At 42.4% G+C, this 27,317-nt stretch overlaps 2 protein-coding genes across 2 annotated transcripts; both read right to left on the bottom strand.

Annotated features, from left to right (window-relative positions):
* Window positions 1–628: 628 nt before the first annotated feature.
* gpr37a (G protein-coupled receptor 37a) lies at window positions 629–3,528 on the bottom strand (the record flags this gene model as incomplete). Its single annotated transcript, XM_080841817.1, has 2 exons — window positions 629–1,444; window positions 3,115–3,528. The coding sequence occupies 2 exons, from the start codon at window positions 3,526–3,528 to the stop codon at window positions 629–631; spliced, it is 1,230 nt and encodes a 409-aa protein (XP_080697943.1).
* A 5,344-nt stretch (window positions 3,529–8,872) lies between these two features.
* Window positions 8,873–26,270, bottom strand: pot1 (protection of telomeres 1 homolog; the record flags this gene model as incomplete). The annotated part of the gene is made up of 18 exons (XM_080841816.1): window positions 8,873–8,982; window positions 9,272–9,377; window positions 9,492–9,586; window positions 11,715–11,797; window positions 12,059–12,239; window positions 12,669–12,859; window positions 13,212–13,368; window positions 13,748–13,836; window positions 14,005–14,174; window positions 19,097–19,252; window positions 19,550–19,843; window positions 20,193–20,323; window positions 24,155–24,260; window positions 24,513–24,575; window positions 24,754–24,861; window positions 25,717–25,817; window positions 26,053–26,128; window positions 26,250–26,270. The coding sequence occupies 18 exons, from the start codon at window positions 26,268–26,270 to the stop codon at window positions 8,873–8,875; spliced, it is 2,238 nt and encodes a 745-aa protein (XP_080697942.1).
* Between the last annotated feature and the right edge of the window lie 1,047 nt (window positions 26,271–27,317).

Below are 27,317 nucleotides of genomic sequence, written 5' to 3'. Positions count from 1 at the left end.
CAAGGGAAAGCTGGTCTAAGAGGACAGTGCAAATAATAAAAAATGGTGAATTAATCATTCGGTTCTATCAACTTCAAAATCACCTATTCCCTACGTACACATTTACCTTCTGTAAACAGCAAAGGCAGCTCACATACATTGTACGGACACTTGCCCTGACGTAAAGCATCTATGGCGTGATGACCTTAGTGACACTACATGGTTCAAGTCTCAAGATATGTTCAGGTTGACAGTCAGTGAGCACACATATGCGCATTCACAGCTTGATCTTCTTACAATCAGTGCATACAGGACTTGATGACAAGTAGCAGGTCATTCTATAAACATTGTGCTTCCTATATTTATATTACCAGTTTTTGTACAAAGCAGACTGACTGATACACTGAAAAAGTGCCAACACTGCAGTATCAAAGTTTACATACCACAGCTTTAGATCTACTTAACAAGTGTTTCATCTCACACATATCACCAACGGTACTCTACACTTCACCAAACATCTTTCTCCTTTTACACTATGGATTCTTAAAAGGCCCCACACATTCGATCGTTGATGGTGGCCCTTTGGAGCCCTTTCTAAACCCTGCTGTGTGTGGCGGTGAGTGAGCACACACACACACACCCAGGCTGCTCAGCAGTGCGTACCCACAGGTGTGTAGCTGGACACCTCGCGGCGCTGGATGGTGCTGAAGGGCGACAGCTCCAGCTCCGTGGTGCACTCATGCTCGGTGTCGTCGCTGCCAGAGCGGGCCGGACCGCACTCCTCACAGCAGCAGCAGCAGCAGTCCATGAAGGCGCGGCTGAAGGGCCGGCACAGTACCAGCAGCAGCACCGGTGTCACCGCAGACTTGCAGAAGAGCAGCAGCTGGCTCACCAGGTGCAGGATGTCCAGCGTGCGGCGGGGGACACCGGCCGCCATGTACACGGTCACAATGTTGCAGATGTTCTCGGGGATAATGCAGAAGCCGTAGACGATAGCCAGGGCCACCACGGTGCAATTCATCTGCCCCTCCAGCTGGATCTGCTTGCGGTTGCCTCGTACATTGGCTCGCTCGGCTTGCCGGATCTTCTGTGCCGTGGCCAGCGAGCAGCAGATGGTGAAGAGTGTGGGCAGGCAGAAGTAGCAGCCGAAGTACCACCAGAGGCGGGCGCTGTCGTAGGTGAGGCCCAGCACGTAGAGGGTGTCGGGCAGAGCCGTGGAGATGCGAACCACGCAGCGCTCACAGGGCGTCACCTCGGGGGGCTCGCGCTCCTCTCGAACCAGCTGGCGGATCAGCAGCTCAGGGAGCGCCAGCAGCAGAGCTCCCACCCAGATGACGGCCAGCTTGGCCGCCGTGGATGTGCAGTTCTCAATCATCTCGTAGTACAGCTGCACGTTAGTGGCGGCGCGGAAGCGGTCAATACATAGCGCACAGAGTGTGAATGTGGTGACGCCTAAAGAAGCCACCTGGAGGGGGAACAGACAGATCATCTATCAGGAACTCAAAAACAAAGACAAAATATTACTACCAGAGAATGTACGCTCGCTTGCTTCCAGGATGTGCGGAAAATTGCCAGTCTACGAGATATTTATGAAATTCTCAAAAACTCCAGACTTTGAGACAAATGCTGGTTCTCGTAGCCTATGGGCAATTTGCCCCAATCATTGTCTCATGACAATACTGCTGATAAACATTAGATCTACGTCACATTAGGTTAGGGATGAAAGGGCAGCTAGCTGTGAATGTACCTTCTTTACGCTGAGGCCTATCCTAACAGACTAGAGTACATAGGCTGTATGCTGGCTCATAGAGACTCAAGGTGGGCTGCAGTATCAGACTTTGTCAAAGGAACATCCACAACCAGAATTGCATTATTCAGCCGATGCTGTTTGCAGACTGGTAAAACACAACAATAAGAAAACATCCTAATTTCTTGTTTCTAGACTATGACACTGAGGATACTAGGTTCTGTCCTAGGTATCATTTCATACATAATGTTTCAGACCATTTCAAGTGAGGCAGTGATGTCTTCAATAAGTACTTGATCAAGACATGCTCAGTGCATCTCGCTTGCAAGGCAGCTCCAGAAAAGTAACACACATGTTCAGATATGTCCAAACTTAAAGGTATTACACATCATTCATTCTACAAGAAGCAACTTATGATTATACCACTGGCTCCATGTGTGTGTACTGCCACCTGTGAGCAACAACAGATTGCTGAGGACTGGATTCTATTGGTTTATTAACCTAATGAATGACCCCCTGTGTTCTGTCATCAGTGGGCACCACTTGCCTGATTAAACTGCACTTTACTGTGGCGCTTACATAATCTTTATCAGATTAATTGTCTGACTGATTGGTGGAAAACCTCTAAAGTAGCCATGTTAGACTCAGGCTGATGAGAAATTCAACACTTAGCCACTCAGTCCAGCAACGCTGCCCTATTCCAAATGTAAGAGTGTCACAGACATTCATTCAGGTCTCACATGAGGCAGTGTGAAGGAACAGGGACAGTTCTGTTTAGTAACTATATGAGCAGTTCACAGCCTGCTCTCATCCATGGCAGGTCTTCCTACAAAGAAGAGGAAGCCACCTGTGCTTGCAGGGAGCATACACTGATAATTATGGAACTTGTCTGGAGTATAAGCTGCTGTAATGCACTTGACTTCATGAACTGCCTATTAAGCGATATTTGTGACTAACAGAAGAATGGCAAAACATTACTTACAATGATTAAAAAGTTCTCAATGCGCTTAGGCAAAAGTTTCTGAAGGACATTCTTTCCCTTGTAAAAACCTGAGTAATGGGACAATCATCTTAAGCGTTTCCTGTATCTTCTCTTCCTGTCTATCCTGGAAGAGCACATGGAGACATTTCCCAGGCCTAACCCATCAGATACAGCTCCTCCTGAGTCAAACAGTGCAATTCCTTTGTCTCATTTGTTAGTGATGTGAACAGCAATAAGTACAGTACAGAACAGTAATTTTAATCAGAACAAAACCAAAAAGGTTCTTCAAACAATCAGGTGGCTCTTACGGTCCAGTATGAGTTTGAGTTTGAGGAACCATGGCAGTGTTGTAAGCACTAGATGTTATATTATTCCCACCTTTAAGTGCACCAGAGAGAACACTTACCTCAATATATGGTATAATCTTACAAGAGAATTCTCCAAGCAGCCAATCCTTTGTCAATTCGTGGAAAATGACCAAAGGCAGGCAGAAAAATATGATCATAAAATCCCACAAAGCAAGATTGGCGAGGAGGGAATTGGAGATGCTTCGCATGTAATAGTTGTGACACACAATGCACATAATTGTAAGGTTCCCGAGAATTCCAATGGAAAAAATTATAACTGAAATGATCAAAATCACATATGCTCCATACGTTTCAGATGTTACGGGGTAAAAGGGATTTTTTACTTCATTATCCTTCGATCGTGTAATTAGTGGTGGAAGAGGGGTGATCTCGCCGAAATCATCTTCTGCCACAGGTAACAAACCGTCATTTCTGGTGAAGTCGAAAGGATAATCTGTGGAATTCTGTGCCATGGCTTTCGGTAAAGATTCCAACATGATATCAGATGTTGCTAAAGGCCCCTCTCCAAAATATGTTTCTTTGCCATATTTGTCAATCTGTCTGCTTTCAATTATATATTTAGTTTTGCTGTCTTCCGCAACTCCTTTAAGTCTGAGGTTTCGCCTAAGGCGATGCGCCAAGTGCTTGTGTCTGGATGTTGGAGAACTGTCGGTTCCTGGCACTTCCAGCTCCACTGTTTGGCTGTTGACTCGATGCCCAATAAATTCTTCGTGATGACTACTTGGAATTCCAGTCCGGTTTGACAATATAAAATCAGAACTATTGTGTTTTGTTGGGTGAGTTTTGTTTTCAGTTGTGGTGGATGTCCTCACATAATTCGAAAATGACGCACCTGTGGAGTACAGTCTTGTTCTGTACGTGTCATTGATAGCCGGGCTATTCCTTGATAATTCCAGTACCGATCTCCTGATATCTTCCGTTTTCGTCCTTATTCCTCTAGAATGTCCATGCCTATAAGGAATCCTGGTGTCCGAAGAGACAGCGATGAGCGCCAAACTCCCGAAGAAGAAAGTAAGCCTAAAGATCAAAAACATAATTGCGTGCTTCTTGGGAGCGCATGAATTTACAGATGAATTGCACTCCTATTGCTCCACTTATCGTCAACAATCAACGTCAGGTCATAACTTCGCAAAAAAAATGTGGACACCAAACCGCAATTACTTCAGTCAGTGTTTAAACACACATTTTCCTAATAAGCATGCCTAGTCTGCCCAGGGCTGCTGTCGATCCAAAATGCATTTACTTCAAGTTAAACCTAAGATACAGGTGCTAAAGATCCGATATTAACTCCAAAAAGTACATCCATCGTCTCAGCGGAGATGAGGGACAGCTCGGGCGCGCCTGCCTGCCTGTCTGCCTGCTAGGAGCTCCAGTCTTCAGCAGTGTGTGCTAGTCAAGGGGGGGCCCATGGTCAGACGCAATACACAACGGTGCGCCAGACATGAGAGCGCCACTGTGAGGACCTAGAAGCAAAATGTTTTTTTCCCTCCCATCTCTTGTATTGTCCACTCAGCTCATACAGGGCACCCTATATCAACTAAAATACTTAAAAACAAGTTGTGTCAGTTCTTTGTTTAAAAACCAACGCTCCCGAAAACTCAGTATAATTTAGAAAACATTTCTTTTCAATTTCACTTTATTGCACACTTTGCACTATTTTGATATAAGCAGATTATTTCTAAACCTTGAACGATAGTGTTTATTTTATATAGGCCTATATATAAAATAAACACTATCGTTCAGGTTTAGAAATAATCTGTTTATGATGAGACTGGTGTTTTATGGGCAGTATTACATAAGGATGCCAGTTGAGGACATGTAAGGCATCGGTTTATCAAACGAGACGTGTTCCTGTCAACCTTCACTAGAGTGGCGGCGCCAGAGTTTTTATTTTGCAGGTGCTATGGGGGTGCTCGGCATTTGAGGGTGCTATGAAATTAAGGTGATAGCCTACTAGCATATGTGTCACATGGTTCTCTACTACAACACCTACTCACCATATCGTCACATCTGTTTACATGTTTGCTTTCTGAAGCGTCTTTGTGGTCCATGAAAAGCACCATACAAATCGATCGTATTATTATTATTATCATTAGGCTACTTCCGACGGACACGCACATAGCCGCGTTCATCTGCGACGGTCACTGACAAAATGCATGCAGCATGTTATAGATTCCGCAATCCCAAGTAGCCTACTTCGCTTTCTTCAGTTGGGGTTAAAGTTGGCGCCAGATGACCACCAAGCCACCACTACCATGTCTGACAAAATAAACTAAACATAAATAGTTCAATACATTCTAAACTAAAGGGCAAATAAGAATAGTAGAATAGGCTACAGATATTTCTAGATGGCCTATAAACATGTCCGATGAAGCATTCGCATTGATGATAACCGTTAATTCAAAGTTTTTAAAATTCCAAACCAAGACGTTGACAATGGCACTTTTTTTTGTTGCGGAGAAACAATGGCGAAATAAACTATTTTTAATCAATAACTTCGTGTTGAAATGTTAATTTGTTGACTGTAGAATTGTTTTATAAAAACAATATAGCACTCGTGGGAGTGGGGTAGGTAAGGGATAATCTATAGCATGGAACGTCTCTCGTCCAATCAGAAACAGCTAAATTACGCGCTATACCCACTTGTTTTATAAGCGGTAGTATCAACAAATTCACAACTAGAAATTGCATTTCCTGAAGGAAATACCAGTGCATGAAATGCAAAAGTTAGGAAAGGAAGAAGAAAAGAAAGAAGAGTGAAAGAAGGAAAGAAGAAAGGAAAGAAGAGTGGAAGAAGGAAAGAAGAAAGGAAAGAAGAGTGAAGAAAGGAGAGGAGAGGAAGAAGGAAAGAAGAGTGAAAGAAGGAAAGAAGAAAAGAAAGAAGAGTGAAGAAAGGAAAGAAGAGTGGAAGAAGAAAAGAAAGAAGAGTGAAAGAAGGAAATAATAGTTGAAGAAGGAAAGAAGAGGGAAAGAAGGAAAGAAGAAAGGAGAGTGAAGAAAGGAAAGAAAAGTGGAAGAAGAAAATAAAGAAGAGTGAAGAAAGGAAAGAAGAGTGAAAGAAGGAAATCATAGTTGAAGAATGAAAGAAGAAAGGAAAGAAGAGTGAAAGAAGGAAAGAAGAAAGGAGAGTGAAGAAAGGAAAGCAAAGTGAAAGAAGGAAAGAAGAGTGGAAGAAGGAAAGAAGAAAGGAAAGAAGAGTGGCAGAAGGAAAGAAGAGTGAAGAGTGAGAAGAGAAAGAGAGTGAAAATATTAAAAAAGGAGATAAAAATGGAGTGAAGGAGAGATTGAGTGTGAGAGAAAGTAGACTGAGAGGGTGGAGAGAATGGAAGGTGTCTTAATGCTCCTAGTTACAGTTAAATTGAGAGGGACAGAGAAGAGGTTCCTTGGATTTGGCGCAGGTGTCAGTGAAGCACAGGTGCAAGCCAGTTTAAAGACCATATTATGATGTCATAATGGCCCAATGTAAGTCAATGGGAAAATTTAGATTCGTTTTTATTTAATATCTTAAAAAGTTTAAAGTTTAGAAAAGTGAAAAATACATAGCATAAGTGTCCTTTACAAGACCTACGCGACAAAGTTTGAATGAAGTTTCTAGTGAAGCGGTTCGGGCTGAATTAGTCGCAGAAAAAGGTGAGAAGAAGAAGAAGAAGCCTAGGAATAACAATACAGGGCATTTCATGCACTGTAATAATGGAACCGTTTTTGATACCCAAAATTTCACGAGTAGAAGAATCATGTGGGTTCTAGCGCGTAATTTAGCGGTTTCTGATTGGACGAGAGACGTTCCATGCTATAGGTTATTCTTCAACATACCTACAGTTATTACGGGACTTTTCACAGCTAAAAATAAATCACTCCGCGATGAAACATTCGCATTGATGATAACCGAATCAGAATCAGAATCAGAAAGGTTTTTACTGGCAAGTAGATTTTTACCTACCAGGAATTTTTTGTGGGACGTTGGTGCAAACAATAAACATACACAATAAACAATACACATATTAAGTTATTATACACATATTAAGTTATTAATCATAGGAAAAACTAAATATAAAATATATAAAAAAATGTACAGAATATGTTAAATGGAAAATGCAGGACTAGTGTGCAATTAAGAGTTCAGGATTAGAGTCCGTGTTGGGGGGCTGGGGTCCAGGGTCTTGTTAATGAGGCCAGCCACAGACGGGGAGAAGCTGCTCTGGTGGCGTGATGTTTTGGTCCTGATGGACCGCAGCCTTCTGCCGGAAGGGAGGGTCACAAAGAGTTTGTGACCAGGGTGGGAGGGGTCGGCCATTATCTTCCCTGCACGCCTCAGGGTCCTGGATCCATACAGGTCCTGGAGAGATGGCAAATTGCAGCCAATCACCTTCTCCACTGAACGAATGACACGCTGCAGTCTGCCTTCATCCTTGGCAGTGGCAGCAGCGTACCAGATGGTGATGGAGGAGGTGAGGATGGACTCAATGATGGAGGTGTAAAAGTTCAACATCATTGCCTTTGGCAGGTTGAATTTCTTCAGCTGCCGTAGGAAGTACATCCTCTGATGTGCCTTTTTGGTGAGGGAGATGATGTTGAGCTCCCACTTGAGGTCCTGGGAGATGATGGTGCCCAGGAAGCGGATGGACTCAACACTGTCAACTGGCGCGTCTCTCAGGGTGATGGGGGTGGGTGAGGCTGGGTTCTGCCTGAAATCTACTATCATCTCCACTGTTATCAGCGCATTGAGCTCCAGATTGTTCTGTCCACACCAGGTCACCAGATGGTCAATCTCCCACCTGTAGGCAGACTCATCCCCACCAGAGATGAGCCCAATGAGGGTGGTGTCATCCACGAACTTGAGGAGCTTGACGGACTGGTGACTGGAGGTGCAGCTATTGGTGTACAGGGAGAAGAGTAGAGGGAAAGAACGCAGCCTTGAGGGGAACCGGTGCTGATGGTCCGGGGGTCAGAGACATGTTTTCCCAGACGCATGATTCCTCCGGTCAGAGAGGAAGTCTGTAATCCACCTGCAGATGGAGTCAGGCACACTCAGCCTGCATCGTCTACAGACCTGTTAGTAATAATGTTAATAATAGTTAATAATAATGATCATATTAATTACAAGGGATCAGAAGGAGGGGGGCATCTGTAATCTCCTGTCTGCAAAGCTAGTGCACAAGCTTGTTTTGGGGGGCTTTGGAGTGAACACTGGCTGAAACACCACTACATAGGCTATTTATCTATAGTAAACACCACTACATAGGCTATTTATCTATAGTAAACACCACTACATAGGGTATGCATCTATAGTAAACACCACTAGATAGGCTATGTATCTATAGCAAATGACAACATGTTGAAATTAAATGCGACAAAAGACAAAAGCTATTATTTTGGAAAGATGTTAACCACATGATTCTGTTGCTTACTTTACTTTTAACATGGGAAATATTACTTCTTTATTTTGTCCGCATGCAGTCTTAATGGACTGTGTGTTCACACAAACTTCAAATCATGTAAGGAATCCCACACTTATACATTTTTATTTTTGACCTTTCCTGGGTCCTTGACATACAACATTTAAAGAATTGTATATAAATGTAACTGAAGCCAAAAAGACAGCTCAAGTCACATAAGCATATTAGCATTATTTAATATTTCAACAAAAGTTTTTCTTTCAACAGCACAAAAAGCTGCCCATGAACATAAGCTTATTCTTCCATACAGAATACAAAATATTCTTGTGTTTCTGTGGACTATCCAAGCTTCATATCTTGGCCTGACCCAAGTGTACTTCCTGCTGGGCTTCTTTTTGGGCTATAGGATGTCCCTGGTCTGGGTGTTGACTATCTGGCACTGGACCTGGCTTTGGCCATCTTCATCCACAGAGTACAAGCTTAGGCAAAGATCCAGCCAAGGACGCTGGGCTGCAAAGAGAGTCAGGAAAGTCATTATTCAAACCAACCGTACATTTAGAATCAGAAGAGTCCAATGTCATGTGTACATTTAGAATCAGAAGGTTTTTCACCATATAATAAGACAAGCCTTGCCCGATATGTGTTGTTATTAGGGTTACAGAAATAGAATAAAATAGAATAGAAAGCCTTTCTTATCACTGTATAGCTTTGCATATAATGAAATGTTGGGCCATGAGGGACCATATATAAGAACACAAACATGCATCAGAAAGTCATGTGAGGGAGGGTTAGCTCTTACATGTGCTGCTGTCTGCTGGCTGGAACATGTCCATGACCTGCTTCATCCTGTCCTGTGCCTCCTGACAGTGTGCCAGGTCATCCGCACACACATGGAAGAAGTTCTCCTGTAGTGGTGGATACAGTCACAGTGGAAGCAGAAGTAACCTTACAGAGTACTCTTGGATTGAGGGCCTTTTTAGTATTCTAGTGTTTGACGGAATGGTGGTTTGCATACATACAGAGTTGTCCCACAGCAGGACCTCCAGTGTGTCAGAGCCGTCCTCCAGCTCCAGCTTCATCAGGGAGACATACTGCATCAGCTGGACTCCCAGAGCTGTGGGAGGGAGATACAGGGGGGGAAATAAGTATTTGAACCCCTGTCGATTTCGCAAGTTTGGCCACTTGCAAAGAAATGTGTGATCTAGAATTGTAATGGTAGGTGTATTTTAACAGTGAGAAACAGAATGTCAACAAAAAAATCCAGAAGACTGCATTTTATAACATTTATGACTTTATTTGCATTTGATGCAAAAAATAAGTATTTGAACCCCTAGCAAAACATGACTTTGTACTTGGTGGAATAACCCTTGTTGGCAAGCACAGACGTCAGACGTTTCTTGTAGTTGGTCACCAAGTTTACACACATCTCAGGAGGGATTTTGGTCCACTCCTCTTTGCAGATCCTCTCCAAATCCTTAAGGTTGCGTTTTCAATGGTAGGGAATGAGGGAATGAGGTTCAAGCCTAATATTCCACGTTACATGGCCCCATCAATAGTCCCCTCGATGCGGTGGAGTCGGTCGTACCATTGGCAGAAAAACAGCCCCAGAGCATAATGTTTCCACCTCCATGCTTGACGGTGGGGTTGGTGTTCTTGGGGCCATATTCAGCATTCTTCCCACTCCAAACACGGCAAGTCGAGTTGATGCCAAAGAGCTTGATTTTTTTTTTCAGTCTCATCTGACCACATTCTGTCTCCCAATCCTCCTTAGAATCATTCAAGTGTTCATTGGCAAACTTCAGATGACCCTGTACATGTGCTTCCTTGAGCAGGGGGACCTTGCAAGTGCTGCAGTACTTCAAAAAATTATGGCATAGTGTGTTGCCAGTGGGTTTCTTGGTGACTGTGGCCCCAGCTGCCTTGAGATCATTCACAAACTCCCCCTATGGTTATTCTGCACCTTTCGTATGATCACCGATACCGCACAAGGGGATATCTTGCATGGATCTCCAGACCTAGAGTGATTGACAGTTGTTTGGTGTTGCTTCCATTTATGAATAATCGCACCAATAGTTGTCTGCTTCTAAACAAGCTGCTTGCCGATGGTTTTGTAGCCCATTCCAGCCTTGTGCAGGTCTACAATCGTATCTCTGACGTCCTTGGACAACTCTTTGGTCTTGCCCATGGTGATGAGGTTGAAGGTGTGAAGTATGATTCTTTGGACAGGTTTCTTTTATACACGTCAGCAGTTGAGATCAGGAGTTTCTTGTTAGACCTAATGAGGACTAATCTGTGTGCTTCTTGGGCACATAATTGGTCATTGGGAGCAAGAATTCTTGATGTTTGCTTGGGGGTTAAAATACTTATTTTTTGCATCAAATGCAAATAAAGTCATAAATGTTATAAAATGCAGTTTTCTGGATTTTTTTGTTGATATTCTGTTTCTCAGTTAAAATACACCTACCATTACAATTCTAGATCACACATTTCTTTGCAAGTGGCCAAACTTGCGAAATCGACAGGGGTTCAAATACTTATTTTCCCCACTGTACATATTATTTTCAGCCATATCAATCTATCAAGAGGGCACTGAAATACTGAAAAGGCTAAAACTGAAGGAACACTACTGTCATTTCCCAACTATTAACTGCACCGTAATTTTAACACAACACTATTTTATGTAATGTTATGAAAACAAACCAGTGTATTAACCGCACCCATGTATTAACCATGTTTTTTTCCACGTTAGGTCATCGTTTCCTCTGTGCCAAACAGCAGATCTGCCTCCCACTAGAGGGCACCGGTTACAAGGCTGGTCATGGTTGGCATCTGGGGGTAGCAAGCTAGCTAATTCAGCTAATTCACTAAGGCCAGACTTTCTTTTTAAGAAAGAAAAAAGATGAAGGCAACAAGGCACATGTGAGGCTCGAGGAGGTAGAGGGAGAGTTATCTCTTGTGGTTGCATGCTAGTTAATATGTGCGGAGATGAGGAGCCACATTAGCCTGGCCAGGGTAATACATTCAAACTCATGTATAGGCCACAGCCGAGTGTAAACTGCAGGCCTGCAGAAAGTTGACAAAATCAATGTATTAACCATGGTTAATAGTCAGGAAATGACTGTAATTATGAAGAAGCTTCTAGACTAACTGGACTGTAAAGAGGTCTACTCTCAAATCAACTGTTCTGATTAAATGAACGTATCAATGTACATTAAGTGAAATATCATTCCCATATACAGTACCTTCAGAAACGCTCTTCTCATTCCAGACCTCCATGCCTTCAACGGTTGGCTTAACAAGTTTTCTTTTTGAACACTGTCTGCAGCTAAAACACCAACATTTGATTTACAAAGTGTAGAAAGGTCTTACAAAATTGTTCCTCAATTACAGCACCAAGCCTTATGTTTTATCACCATGCAATTTAAATGTCAGCAACGAACAGAAAAACAATACATTTCACGTCTCCCACCATCGAGATCTTTAGGGATCTAATCACATGAGTTCTGTCACACGTTGCCTTCAAAATACTGACTGATTGAAATAGATGAAATGTGGTTTATCCAGGGGTACTCTCTGATTGACTGACCCATAGAACTGCCTTTTCCCTCTGAACAGGAAAGGGACCGTGTGGTCAAGGAGGAGCAGCTTCCCCCTGGATGACCTCACGGGAACCATGTACTCCTGGTCAGAAGAGAGGTGGCACATTTCCTGGAAGTCGGCCCCTGTGGTCATTGGAGCAGAGCAGCAAGCGGTACTTGTCAGACATTCTGATCGCACACAGACAGGCACACAACCACAATCATTAAAAGATAATAATACTTTGATTCAAGAAAAAACAGTGAGGAGTTAAGTTTGAGGAATATAAACTTAGTTGTTATGAAAACCCTTAAAGAATAAATTCAGCAAAGGCTTTAAAAGTCCCCCAGGTCAATGCCTGAAGGCAGTTCATTCTAATCATCATTCATAAATTCTACCTTGGATTACAGTGTTGAGGCAAAGGATTGATGACTCATTTCTAATGTGGAATCCCTTCAGTCTGGTTTCTATTAGCAGCAAGAAAACAGCAGATTCTGCTGCCCTAAGCTGAGATTCAGCTAACCTCACAATTCATATCTTCATACATAGCCACACTTGTCACATTTGTTTGGCTCCAAGAGATTGACGGACAGCAATGACTGATCCAATCATGGACTAACCCTGAACAAAGATCAGCTTCGAGTCTCTGTCTGCTGGGCACTTGGCAGAGGACACATGCAGGGTGAACTTCCGGCTGGGATCTTCAGTGTCCGCTATCAGGCTAACGGCCCAGGCTGGTCTACAGGGCCTGTTGTCCATCACAGCCTCCTGAAACCTTGTCCTCAGAGTCTTATGGTCTGGAACCTCTTCACTGCCAACAACATGAGGGGAGAAATAGCAGCATTCACTCCCATCACAGAACTGTACCATACCATCAAACATATACATTTAAAGATCGAATCATAAATCTATTTACAAGAAAACAAGTTTGGCCTTTTCAGTTTTAGATGGCATGTATGTGTATGTACCAGAAGATGACTTTCATGAATTATTTCTGTGTGATCTAACTAGCATGAATGATTCCATTTCACAGAGTGATTTCTGTGTGATCTAACTTAAATGTTGATGCCTGCACACTTACATGGCCTTACACTGGGAACAGAAGAGTTTCACAGAGTGATTTCTGTGTGATCTAACTGACATGTTGATGCCTGCACACTTACATGGTCTTACACTGGGAACAGAAAAGTTTCAGAGACTGGTAGAGTCTCTGTGGCTGGAATGATTTGACCTGGGCTCGAACATGGAAGAACTGAGGGGGGGCTGAGCTCTTCACTTCAGCCAGAGAGACCTGCTGCAGAGTATGCTCACAATTCCGCACTAACACACACACACACAGACACAGAGACACACACACACACACACACGCACACACACACACACACACACACACACACACACACACACACACACACTTAATGTTTCCCAAGTATACATTGCAAAATACTTGTAAAGAAAAGATTCCTTGTATAGACTGTAAGGTGATTTATGTCAACATTCTGACCAACTCATCAACTTGAGTACCAGTTTATTATTTAGAAATAAAGGGAAAGAGAGAGGTGGCAAACAAACCTGTTGAAGACACCTCAACCCCTCCATCTGTAATAGATTTCTTAAATCTGTAAAGCCTGTCTTTTTTCACATACAGAAATATAAGATCCATAAAAGCTTCATATAAGTTGTAAAGTAAATGACTCACTGCTAATCTCTGATGGTGTGAACCAGGCCAGGTCATCCAGAGAGCTGTTCATGTCATCCTCCATCTGTTCAGCACATGACTGCAGCGCTCTGGAGACACAACAGCACTCAGGGTCATGTGCCATGGCATTTGTGTTTACCTCTCATGGCAGGAAAATCCAATGAATTACTTTGCTCTCCTTGTTTTGTGCTCTTGGCCATGTCACACAATAATTTGTAGTTAAGAGTGTGGAGGTGGTGAGAAGAGAAGAGTCCTACCTCTTGAGCTCCACGATGTCTGGGCCTCCAGGGGGTAGGGCACGCAGCCCTCGGCCAAAGGAGGTGCCCCCGTGCAGGTGGAAGCTCAGAGCCTCTTGGCCTCCACTGGCTTCTCCAGGTACCGACTGCGGCACAGCGTGCAGGTTGTAGATGCAAAGGAACGTGCCAGGCTGCCAACACATGACACCAAACACTAGTTTAGTGCAGGTTAAGTGTGCTAACCTGTCAAGTCAGAACACACCTAACTTGATCCTGAAACTTCATGTGATAGTTATTATGCCAGTGATGACAGCTTTTAGAGAAGTTGGTACTTCTTGAGTCTGGGGTTGTGCAAGGCACCATTAGTATGGCAGATATACATCTAGCATCTATGCATTTTTAATGTATGCATTTTACAAAGGGGTTAATACTTTATGCCTTTGTACTGCCTCCTGAAACTGTGGGACTGAGATTCGTCAAAACCTTAATGGCAACTGATTAATTTAACCTAATGGCAACCACTAGATGGTGGTATTGTACTAGGGTAGAAGATTCCTTTGATTGCTGAGATTGGGTAATCTGCATTTCTGTGTTTTTGTACTCAATATCAAGGCCTGTTATATTTTAATCTAATTGGTATAATGATCATGAGATGTGATTAAAGAGACCGAGCCTACTCAATAATACACCAATTAAATGTCCATGCTACAAGTATCCAATGAGATCAAAAGCAAGAGCATAATGCAGTGACACATTACATTTGCAGACAATTTGGAGATTATACATTTGCCAACAAAGTGCTACTACCATGATGAGTATTGCCAGGACCTGCCTTCCAGTGGCTAGTCTGCTAGTTCCATTCACTCGTTATTAGCAAAACTGGGATCTGAGCTCTCCATTCTGGTACTCAACATAAAAAACATTAAGAGAAAAAAGGCTAAAAATGCTATGGATTTCCCCACCAACTTTAGGGGGCTGAATACACTTTTGATTATGCTAACAACTTTGTCCTTTAATTTGCAAGCTTTTATGCCTTATAGCTTTTTAATATTCAGAGCACCTCCCAGATGTGTTTCATCTGGTTACACAGAATATTAGGATTCACTCAAGGGGATGGGCTTTCTTTAAAAACTACCAGAATATTAGTATTCACTCAAGGGGAATGTGCTTTAAACAACCACAATATTAGTATTCACTCAAGGGGGATGGGCTTTCTTTAGACTACCAGAATATGAGTATCCACTCTTAAACTACCAGAATATTAGTATTCACTCAAGGGGGATGTGCTTTCTTTAAACTACCAGAATATTAGTATTCACTCTTAAACTACCAGAATATTAGTATTCACTCAAGGGGGATGTGCTTTCTTTAGTTTAAATCAGAAACAGATTTATTGTCAACTACCAGATTATTAGTATTCACTCAAGGAGATGTGCTTTATATAAACAACCAGAATATTAGTATTCACTCAAGGGGAATGTGCTTTCTTTAAACAGCCAGAACAAGTTGTCAAGAAATGACAGCTCAGCTCAGGACAATCCATGGTTAAAGTCCTAAAATGTAGCAGAAGCTCAATGACAACAAAACATCCCCTTTTTCAGGGCTCCCAATCAGGGTCCCTCCCTCTGAACCTGTTTTGCACTGGACTGGACACATGGCTGAAAGAGTCCCTCCCTCTGAACCTGTCTTGCACTGGACACATGACTTAAGTCCCATCATTGTGTTCATTGGTTTTGTGTCTACTGACTGGTTGGATGATAAAGCACTAGATTCCCCATATTACAGAGATCACAAGAACAGACCCAAAACAAATATATCAAAAAATCTCTCACTCTACCTCTAATGTATCTTAATAGCATCGCAGCACATGTGAATAGGCTCTCTTAAGCAATGAGCAGTTTGAGCAGGATCCCAAAAGAGGTAACTCTTTCCTCACCCACTCAGTCACGAGTTACATCAGATCTCCAATGCCATCACATTCAGACACCTTTCAACTTAGTCCTTCTGAGATTGCGTCAAATGCTGCACTTGAATTATAATTCATTTTGGCACTGCCTTGAGCTGGGTGAGCAAATGACACACCAGGCAAGCAACAATGCCCAGGGCCAGATGAAAAAAGCCCTTGTGAAGAGCAAACTACAATGCCCAGGGCCAGATGAAAAAGCCCTCGTGAACAGCAAGCAGCAGGGCTGATCAGTCTATTTCTCAAGGTTTAGCAGCTCAGTACTAATGCATTTATATGTTCTGCCAAAGGTGATTATTGTAATGGAGAAAAGGCCAGGGCTGCTACAACCACAATCTTCTACTATCAAAAATGATGACTTGGTACAGCAGGGTTTCAATGCTGATCCTGATCAATAATTGGTGAAGAACTTTGCCCGTTTCCCAGAGCCCATATTAATTAAGAAAGATTGGAGTCAGCGCCAACACAGAACAAATGACTCTGACCTACATTTGAGATAAATTGGGCTGTGTTCCAAAACACAGCAAGCAGCACAAGTTAAGAGCACGGAGGCACATGCAACACAATGGAATCAAGCAATACGCCATCCAATGAGTATTCACAGTGTAAAGGTGAGATGGGAGGAGGAAAGCCCCTGTCAGTGGAGTAGTAAAAGTGTGTGTGTGTGTGTGTGTGTGTGTGTGTCTGTGTGTGTTTGTCTCTGTGTGTGTCTCTCTGTGTGTGTGTGTGTGTGTGTGTGTGTGTGTGTGTGTGTGTCTGTGTGTGTAAAAGTGAAAAGTAGAAGTAGGGGGTTGGTGTATTTCAGACCCCTGTCTGTGTGGCTCTACATGGAGCAAATGATGGCAGTATTGATCGGTCACAATCTCTCGAATCAGCAGCCATCTCAGCTGGGTTAACTGTAATGTGTGTGTGACGAACCCCTTTGGGCTCGTCTGCTCTTTGCCCATTTGACTGTTTGTGTTGGTGCATGAATGTCTGTGTGGGCCATGAGAGTGCGTGCGTTGCTGCAATCTATCTCTTCCAGGTGCGGCTGATCAATCACCTGTGGGGGGCGTGTCCCGGTGCTTTAAAGAGCTGGCACTTTCCTGGATTCGGGGAGGAAGAAGGGAGACGGACGTTGTTCAGAGCGGATTGAATTGTTGGATATTGTTGCTTAGGAATTGTAATTGAAACTTCGTGTAGCTTGAGTTTTGTGATTAAACCTTCGTGTTTTTGGTAAATTGGTGTATTTTACGTTCTTGTAGCAAGGCCAAGAGCCAGCTTTGTTACATGTGTGTGTGTGTGTGTGTGTGTTTCACTCTCTCAAATCAGCAGCCATCTCAGCTGGGTTAACTCTAATAGCCTAATTTTCTCCCAGCACCACTCCCCTCTATCCCAGGCCATTTGAAATCAATACTGAAAATGATACACCCTTGACATTTTAGAATGGCCCCTTCCTCTATCTACTAATACCTTCTTAAGAGTTTGAAACATGTATACAGACACACCACTGAAAGTCTTCTAGTGATGAGTCCTTTCACTGTTCTCAGGTAAACATGCAGCGAGTGTAAAGCCTTTAGTGAGGCGCGTTGCAGACTTGAATCAAGCAGCACTGGGGTGTTTGTCCTCCCTCAGGCAGCAGCGCAGGTACCAATCCTGGACGCTATTCAAAGTTTTACAATCCCACCGTCTGTCTGACTGCAGTTTTAATTGAAGAGCACAGTCTGGCGTGAAATGAGAAACTCAGAGTACAGTTGTCTCATGTCTTCATGAAGTAATCTTCTGGGGGAACTGAACGTGGATGTATACATGACATTCAAATGTTTTTGTCTAGTTGATTATAATTTTTTACAAATTATTCTACCACGCCTTAATGAGGCAAAGATTTTGGCCACAAAGATAGCACTGATGATCAGCTGATGAGGACACTTGAAATATTCAGGAAAATAGGCAGAGGAAAATAGGCAGAGGTAAACAAGGGAAATAGGCAGAGGTAAACAAGGAAAATAGGCAGAGGTAAACAAGGGAAATCATGGCTTAATCCGACTCCGTTTATCTAAAAAGTACTTGGTTCACGCTCAAAAATGCATTGCTTGTGCCCCTTTGTACTTTACACAGCCAAAGGATTCAAGTCTAAACAGAATCTTACTTTCAATTGTGTCACCGTCATTTTGTCAAAATGCAAATTCACCATGATGCAAGTGAACCTTCCTCAGAGCATAAAACCAAAGAAACCACCCTCAGTGCCAATTAGGGCTGTAACGATATTGGATCGAACCGAGAAATCGCGACACTCTGGACCGCGACATGCCCTCAGCTAGTAAAGGTGGCTGCTTGCTTCAGCGTTGGGGTTAATTGTTGCGCAAAATTTACTCAGTGCAGTTCATCCTCCCAAAGGTTGCGCGTGTTGTCATGAGCCTGCCATTTGCTTGGCAGATAGGAAGCTGTTTCCCTAACAGAAAGTCTAAAGCTTGAAGTTCTTTTCAAACCTTTGCTTGGGTAGCACTGCTAAACTGAGCAGACATGCAGACTACATTTTAGTAATCTCATCACGTAACATTCGTTTTCTAAAAACAATCACATAGTATTGCATGTTTTACTGTGGTAGAAAATAAGTTAGCTAAATGCTAACGTATATGGGAAATCCTATAGAGACCGCGCTAGGTATTAGCATCAATTAATTCACGTTAATGTTTTTGTATGAGCCTGACATTTGCTCTGCAGATAGATAACAGGTTCCGAAGTTTGTTGAATGTTTTTCAACAGCATTGCTTTGAGTAATAAAAACCTCAATATTTGGTTATAAATAGTTTCTTCATTTTTTTATAGCTCATACTTATTCTAATGTGAATGAGAAAATATATTTAAAAAATCGTGAGGTAAAAAAAATAAATAATAATAATAATAAAAATATCGTGGGGTGTATCGAACCGTGGGTCAAGAATCGTGATACGAATCGAATCGTGAGGTAGGTGTATCGTTACAGCCCTAGTGCCAATTAAGCCTGCTTGTCTCTGGCCATCTCTTTGTGTATACCCCTCTGATGACAGAAATGGAATGATTAAAGCTAGCTAGTGTTGAGGCCACACGCCTTCTGTCTGCTGTCTTAAAACAAACATAGAGTATTTCAGGAAGTAGCTGCCTCAGCTGAAGCTGAATGATTCTCCATACCTGTAGGGCCTGAGCTGTGTCCACATGGTTGTCATAGACCAGCACGTTGGCTATGAGGCCCTGCCTGTCGCTCACCGCAGGAGAACCTCCCTCCAGGGCCCCGGGCTCCACTGGGACCGTCAGCAAAGGGTAGCTGCACCGGGTGCCATCCCATACCTGTTCAAGAGGATCCAATGTGCTCAACTCACACAGATGTTGATCAACTACTGAAAACTGAGACTTCTGCATGTATGCATGTGTGTATGCATTTCCATATCATACATGGTGTATGAAATTCACCAGAAAAATGGAATCAGCAGTAAGGTCTTCCCAAAATTCAAGAGTGTAGCGTTGGGGATGCCAAAGAAACATTTCCAATTGAGTAACAACTTGGCATTTGTTGTGCTTACATAGAATAGAAAAAAAAGAAATCAAAGCAAATGAACAGCGCTGTGTGTTTTGTGTGCAGCATACCTTGAGGAGAGTGCAGGCGCTGTCCATGGTAGCTTTGGCTAACAGCTGACAGGTGAGGTTGAAGTACTGCCTGGGCACCACAGCGGAGAGATGCACCGTGGGCTCCGTGGGCACGGGGGAGTCACTGGCAGCCCAGTCTCGGAGAGCCATTACCATGCCACTGTCCTCTTCGCCAAAGTGGAATTTCTTGGTGGGCGTACGTGGCACAACCGGGCTGCCAACGGTACCGTCAAAGGTCACGGCAGACCAGCCCCAGAAGGTGATCAGAGTCATTGAGCCACCATAGATCTGAGCCTACTTATCAAGCAAGCAAGAGAGCACAGAGGGGGTGCCATTCCTTAGCACGCTAAAGCAGTTAGGTGAAGCAGACCAGCTGCAGATATCTGTTTACAATGCCAGCACAAAACCAATCTTCTTCTTACTCCACTAGAGAATTTATCCTACTGAACAATATCATGGCCAATAAATGGCCTCTTAGAATGCGAGGGGAGCACTGGGGCTGTTACATCAGCTGGACTGGTCAGGTCAAGACAGAAATGGGGACCGTAAAGTAGCATGTTTAGTCTGTAGAGGACTTTGTAGAGGGGTTAGACATTTCTTTCTGACTAACTCAAACACTCTGTTCATGCACCAATAACTCTACCTTTACTCGGTGCAGCCGGATGACATCTCCTATCTTGAATATTTTAGGATGGCTCTCTTGCTTTTCACAGAAGATAGTGCAGCCAACTTTAGCCCCTGACTGGTCTGTGAGCTTCAGCGTTGAACAGTAATCTGAAACACAGAGAGCCCTGGCAATCAGATACTCAGAAAACAAATGACAGTTGAACTGTTTGCCACTTTGAGGAGCGATCTAGTCCTCAGCGCTCTCACTTGAGCCTGACGCAGCCTTCTCCTTTCATGAGACTGACCCCCTTAACTTGAACAGCAACGCATGGAGCTGCTGAACAACTTCTTATTAAGATACAATATCAAGGAAAGGAATTATAGCTAAATGAAATTCTGTCCACCAGATTGTTTTGGAGCCTTTGTAGAAACATTCAAAAGAGAGTTCTAAACATCATATTCATACTCCATCATTATAACGCTTGCCCGATCCCGACTTCATAAGAAAGAAAAGAAGAAAAAAAGGATATTTAACCAACAGCAGACACAAACACAAGTTAGAGTTAAAAACCCATACTCAGCTGAGATAGTAAGCTGATTTGAACCCAAACTCATAAAGAGTGTTTCAATTATAATTACGTAGTAACACACACCTTGTGTATCATAGCTTACCCAATATGCCAAAAGGTGAGGTCAGTATGTTATATGTGTAGTTCCACTTTTACCAACAGTTAAGCCTCCTGAAAGACTGTAACATAAGTGGCTTGCTAGAAAAATTAGGAGCTCTGGTGTGAAAACAGGCATTTACCTGGGAAAATCTGACATCATTGGTGTTTCAATTGCTCAAATAAATTCTCAGTGTCCCCATGAACAAGGATGGCCCTATAATTTCACATTCCTAGCAGCACTATGGACTAACCATCCATTAAATGCTCACTGTCACACTGACTAAGGGCAGACATGTGACCATCACAATAGATGCATCTTTTGTCCTAAAAACTATGACAAATTCTGTGATTAACGTTCCATTATGAAATCCCAGGAAGCAGAAAAGCAAAACATGAGCAGAAGGAGAATGAGCACATCTCCTATGTAATGACTGGAGAAAACTGCCCTTGGTAATCGCTACAGCTGTTCCCCCACAAGGTCCACAATGGATTTTTCACACTGTGTTTGTCACTTCAATGGCAATTAAGCTCAGCCTGAAACATTTGTCCAGCTAATTAAACAAGGCCGGATCTTTCTGCACACACGAAGACCCACTGTGTGGCCCACTGAGTGGAACTGATGGCTTTGTCATCAATATGCTGCATCTATGAAGTTCATGAAGGATCAATGATTTGATTGTGTAACTGCACAGAAAATAGAAATTCACAACATGGTCAATCCTCTAGACATTATTGCTTTGAGATACACATATCTCGGACTGTGTCTAAACCAACATACTATTGTCATCAATACATATCACACAACCTCCGAGAATTGCTGTTGGGGATTTATTGAAGGCTTTTTGGGATGCCCCTGGTAGCAGCACAATTAGACTGAATCTCTTATATCTGTTTAACTGATATAATGTGGAAGGCATACTGGAAGTCGATGTTATAGCCACATGAAATGGAACGTGCAAAAACACCCGAAATGCATTTTAAACGGATCATGTTAGCATTTTACCTCATTCAAAACAGATCAAACTATGAGATACGTTGCTGTTCTACATTAAACATGAAGACCTGAGAAAGCATTTTTACAGGAATCTGGTTAATAGAAAACATGGTGGCACACGCATCAGAACCCCATCCCAAGATCACTGAAAGCCTGCCAGCTGGCCTCCAACAGTGCAGAGTGAGGAGTTAAAGGGAGGAGAAGGAGTTCCTAGGAGAAGCCTGGCCATATGACAGATGGAGGGGAGGCAGAGAGAAGGGGAACACTTGATTGTTCTTGTGCAACTTGTCCACACAACCACTCTGTCTTCCCAATGTTAAATCTAGGTTTATTTTCTGTGGTAAGTAAATGATTTCTGAAATCTGTGTTGAGGGGAAAGGAGTGGGGTTAGGTGACTAACAGCTATCGCTGCCACCTCATCCTGAAACCTCCAATCAGAGACAACAGAAACACACCAGGTCCAGGAGCTAAGCAGAAACAGCCCAGAAATGCCAGCTCCTCTTTTGTCATGTACACTAGAAGAGACACTGCAGTGATACGGCACAAACCTGCCCTCCCCGCTCAGGAAATATGGTCATTTCTGGTTCACTCATTTCTCTGATAACGGCTAACTTTTGTGTTGAACAATCACATCATCTTCTTTTCAGTTAATTTAGCAGAAAGCTAAAGCTATGGCAGAAAAGCTAATTAATGAAAAAATATCAGTACACTTCTTTTTAATTGAGTGTATTCGACATTAAAACATTAACATTAAGCGTTTTGAACATAAACATATTTGTATGTAGGTTTTTAACTCACAAACAGCATTTGCCTGTGAATTTCTATAGAGTTTCAAGCACTGCAGACAGAAAAAGGCCCCGCAAGTATCTGCTGCCTCTTCTGGGATCAAACAGCTCAGGTGCCAGAGCTCTGACTGAGTGCCATAGGGGGGTGCATTATTTTCAACCGCCATGTTACCGTAGAGATTATTAAACACTCACTCTAAACTCTGTTGCATACATAAGTATCACTGTCCCTTAAAAGATCACATTGTAAACACAAGATTACCACACATCCTACACTCAATGATACATTTACATTTAATCTCTTTATTGATCACCCATCCTTCATGAAATTGCTACCAGTGGCTACCAGATCCATTCTGAAATCTGAATCTAAGATAATCTTCTCCTTTCAACCTTCAAAGCCATCCATCACCTTGCTCTGAGTATTATGGATCTCCTCCATTCTCATCCCCCAGAGCAAACCCCTCTCACATCAGCCGAGTTGTTGAGCCTCAGGCTGTCGTCTATGTGTGGCCAGGCAATGGGCATTCAGTGTCACTATACCTAAAACACTAGAACATTGGAAGTCGTACAGACAATTCCTCTTTCATAATTCATATCAGCTTTTAAAGTTCCTGTCTTAAGTCAACTGTTCACCCTGTGCTACTCTGGGCATCTCCTTTGATCAAACCCAAACAATAGTGTCCATTGTCCCTCATTCTAATTCTCCCACTGTTGTCTGTCCAATGCTGTTGTTACTGTTGTTGTTTGCCCTCTGATGTTTACCCTCATGTTTCATCAGTTTTGTTGAGGAAGGTTTGGTTTCTTTCTTTTCTTGGATTTACAAAGCAACATTTTGTTAATACATATATTATTACTATATCTGTAGTATTATAACTTCTTCCAAACACTAGGAAACATATCGCGTCCCCCTATGGAATGGTAAATACCACCCCCATAGCCAAACTTCTCCTACATTATCAAAAGCACACCATAAAACCCCTAAAGCACACTATTACTCTCTCTTTCACACACCATCATAGTGTCTCACAGCTTTGCAGCAGATATTTTGTGTAAAACTGTGTATAAGAGGATTTGACAGTGGGTTTTAGAGTGTGTGAGATATGAGGTGTGATTATAGTGAGAGCATGGACAGCATGTGTGAGTGTGTGCCTGTGGGGTCACGTGTGAAAAGACCTCTCCCATAGTGCTGAATCATTCAAGGCAGTCAGAGAGCGTTCTCCCACCCGAGGGGAACAAAGGACATTAATGATCTGACTAAGCATAGTTTAATGCTGAGAAAAGGATTTCCAGAGCCCCATGTCATTTAGAAAACCTAATCTCTGAAAGTCTAAATTAAGTGCTTAAGAGTCTTTACCTCCTGGAGGGGGTTGACTACTTAATATCATAGTCGCAAGGGTAAAAGAAAATATTTAGGAGTGGATACAACATTAACCAATGTATAAACATAGTGCTTTAGAATACAGGGACATGGTTTCAGCAAGACAGACAGATAATCCATCTCACAACCGTTCATTGATATGATAATGCCTGTGTGGAGAACAACACTCACCTGTGCCTTTGGTGGGAAAGGGCAACTTAAAAAAGGTCACCACTGCATAGACATTGACCAGAGACCCATGTGTCAGCTCGTTCAGGGGGACATAAGTATACTTGGTCTGAGAGGAAACAAATGTCAGGAAGCTCTTATTTACTGTCATACACTCATAAAAAATGCATACTCTCAAATACATGCTCCATCATGTTGACAAAAGGATTTGCATGATTGAATATATGCAAAAACCCAAGCAAAACTGACTAATAAGATACTGAATGAACTGCAGAAGCACTTGAGATATGGACGTAAGAGTGGCCAGTGTGTGTGGCGCTCTGGGAACATTAGACAGGGAAGAGAGAGGAGAGGGTCTCACAGTAGCACTGACTCCAGATGACCCCACCGCAGGAGCAGGAGCAGGCGCTGGAGCAGCACAAACCTGGCACAAGAGCAAAGATTTCAAATCATACTCCCCTTGCTGTAGATCGAGGTGTTGTTCTTCATCAATTATCACCATTCCAGACATCCAATCTTATGGATGCAACCAATTCGGTGTAATCACATTTGCAAGTTGATTTCAGGGCAGAGTGTAGTCATATGAAGTCACACTGACTTACATGAATATGGGCCTCGCTGCCATCCAAGTGAAGGATACAGGGATGGAGTTTGTCTTTCCTCACAGTGGGAGAAGGACTCACTGTGAAGCCCGACAGCACAACGATGTCCTGAGGAAGTACAACACGTGGCACTGAAGCGATGACAGACTATATCATGAAGAGGAAGTATTGCAAGTTCCCCAAAATAATTTGTCAAATTTTACTTCAAAGTGAGATCCTTTACTCACAAGACATAACACAAGACAATTTTTTCATTCATCATTACAGAGAGTTAAAAGTGAATCATTGGTTGCAGGGGTGTAACCATACACGGTCCGTTTTTTGTAAGGTGTAAAAGAAATCTTAAAACAAATAAATAAAAAAATATTTTAAAGAATGGTTAACCAATGCCATACCACCAGTTTACAAATGCTTTGAAAAATCTCTATGCATGTTTGCATATTCCAGAAAGTAAAGCATTATGCACCAACGACACTTTTGAAGGCATGTTGCTATAGGCAACTACTTCTGGCATCATTTTCAAACTCATTTTGATGGTATAGTACGTTATATGGTCATGTGAAGGACAGATAAACACAGCTGTTGTTCCCATTAGCCATCCATGCTATGCACTATGCATTATATTGCCAAAAAACACAAGTTAGCATGTTAGCATTTTATCAGCTGAGGGTTTTGGAGGTGTTTGCGATGTTTTTGCATGCCTTTAAGGTAGTTAGCTTCCTAACTTCTTACTGCCCCTTTAACTGCTGACAGGTGTGTTTGTTTTGCCAACAACAATTACATGTTGTGCATTATATATACCTTAGTGTAGTGAAGTGTAATGTATTTCTCTTTTTGTAGCTGCATATTTAGTTTGTGTTTATGTTTTAGCTGCATCAGTAGTACTCCTCTCCTTCTCTATTTGGCCTAAATGTCTATAGGACTTTAATGGATTCTCTTTTTGATGCGGCAGCAAAGGAATACCCCTTGATTGACACTATGTGAGAAGTCCTTGGCCAGCCCTCCAAACAACACGACATTGATGGATGTGTCATTTGATGCTTGGCTCTGTTGGGGGGCATCTTCTGAAGACACAGACAATTGACAGTAGAGACAGAAAATTGCGTTAGAGAATAAATTAACTGACAGTATCAATATTTACAACTGTTCTGCTTTTTGTAACCCTGTAATACTACTTAGCTATATGCGCAATGCAGTAGAAACTCAAGACTACTGATTGCAAGGACTAGGACTAGGCTTTATTTTATATCATGAAACGCAAAATAGTTGCTATGATGATGCAATTAGGTGGGGAAATACCTTGAATCACAGTCTTTAGGATACAGTTTAGATCGCCTCTCCTAGATACCAACGGGCCCTTAAAATTCACTTTACCCTGCCAGAGAAAGAGACCACATACAAAAGACATGAATGATTCAAGTAAGCGCATAAGATAACCATAATTATCAAATACAATAACATTTCTACATCTGGGATTTGGTCAAAGAACAGCTTACATGTGTCACAGCAAGCGTCATGGCTACAGCAAAGAAAATCAAATCCAAAACATCACCCAGCTACAAGAGCAGGAGGCCAAGAAGAAATCATCAGTTCCCTGATCATATTCTAAGAGCATCTTTGTTTTGAAGCAGTTGTAAGTGCTACCATATGGCTCCGAGGGACTCAGTGAAACTACAGCTCTGCTGCTGCACATCTGGTATGACTGCATAATTAATCTGTGCAGGGATGCAAAATATTACAAGATTTTGTTTTCCACCAAACCTTCACACATTTTCCAGCCAAGTCTGAGTTTTCTGTCAGAGTTGGTATGGGGATACTTTGTAGAGTCTTGAAGCTTGGATCTTGGATGGTATGAATGGGCATGATTCCATTTACCTGGGAGCAAAGAAGACAAGGCATTTACTCCCTAGCAGCCTATACTCAATATTTTCAGAAGTCACGACAAATCGCAAACGCAACAGTTTGGTTGGGTTGAACCATCAATTTTAACCACTTTGCTTAAACCCTTCTAACTCCAAACTCAATATTTAAGGACAGGAAAATAGAAAGGTTCATACAACTGATAACTTGCAACTGCAATAACAACTTAAATAAATAAATACAAATAGCCTAACTCCCATGGCTAATTTTGAAAAGAGACTATTTTAGTCTTGAGAAAAAAGTATTATTCATTCTAATTTAATATAGGCCTAGTTTGTAAGGCATGCAGAGTGAATGACAAGGAAAAATCACTCCTTCCAATGCATCCTCACAGAAGTGACACACTAAGAAAAAATCCGTTATCCTGGTTGACACCGAAATCAATAAAGTGACGTGTACCAGCGCCTTCGGGATAATAGGTCGGGCTACGGGATTATTATCTCCTTTCCATCTAGAAAGAACACATAATTAAATAAAAAGTGAAACAATTAGATACAAGCGTAGTAAGAACTAACATTAACTGAAAAGGTTGTTAGCCAGTGTTGCCAACTCCACTGCTAGTCTACAAAATATAACCGATAGTGAGCCTAAAAAACCCAAACCTAAAAACGAGAAACCGGTGTTCAATAGTTTTAGTGGCTGTT

The sequence above is a fragment of the Sprattus sprattus genome (assembly GCF_963457725.1).
Source record: "Sprattus sprattus genome assembly, chromosome: 7".
Taxonomy (NCBI): Eukaryota; Metazoa; Chordata; class Actinopteri; order Clupeiformes; family Clupeidae; genus Sprattus; species Sprattus sprattus.
The sequence above is the reverse complement of the archived record's forward strand: the minus strand, read 5'-3'. Positions and strand labels throughout refer to the sequence as shown.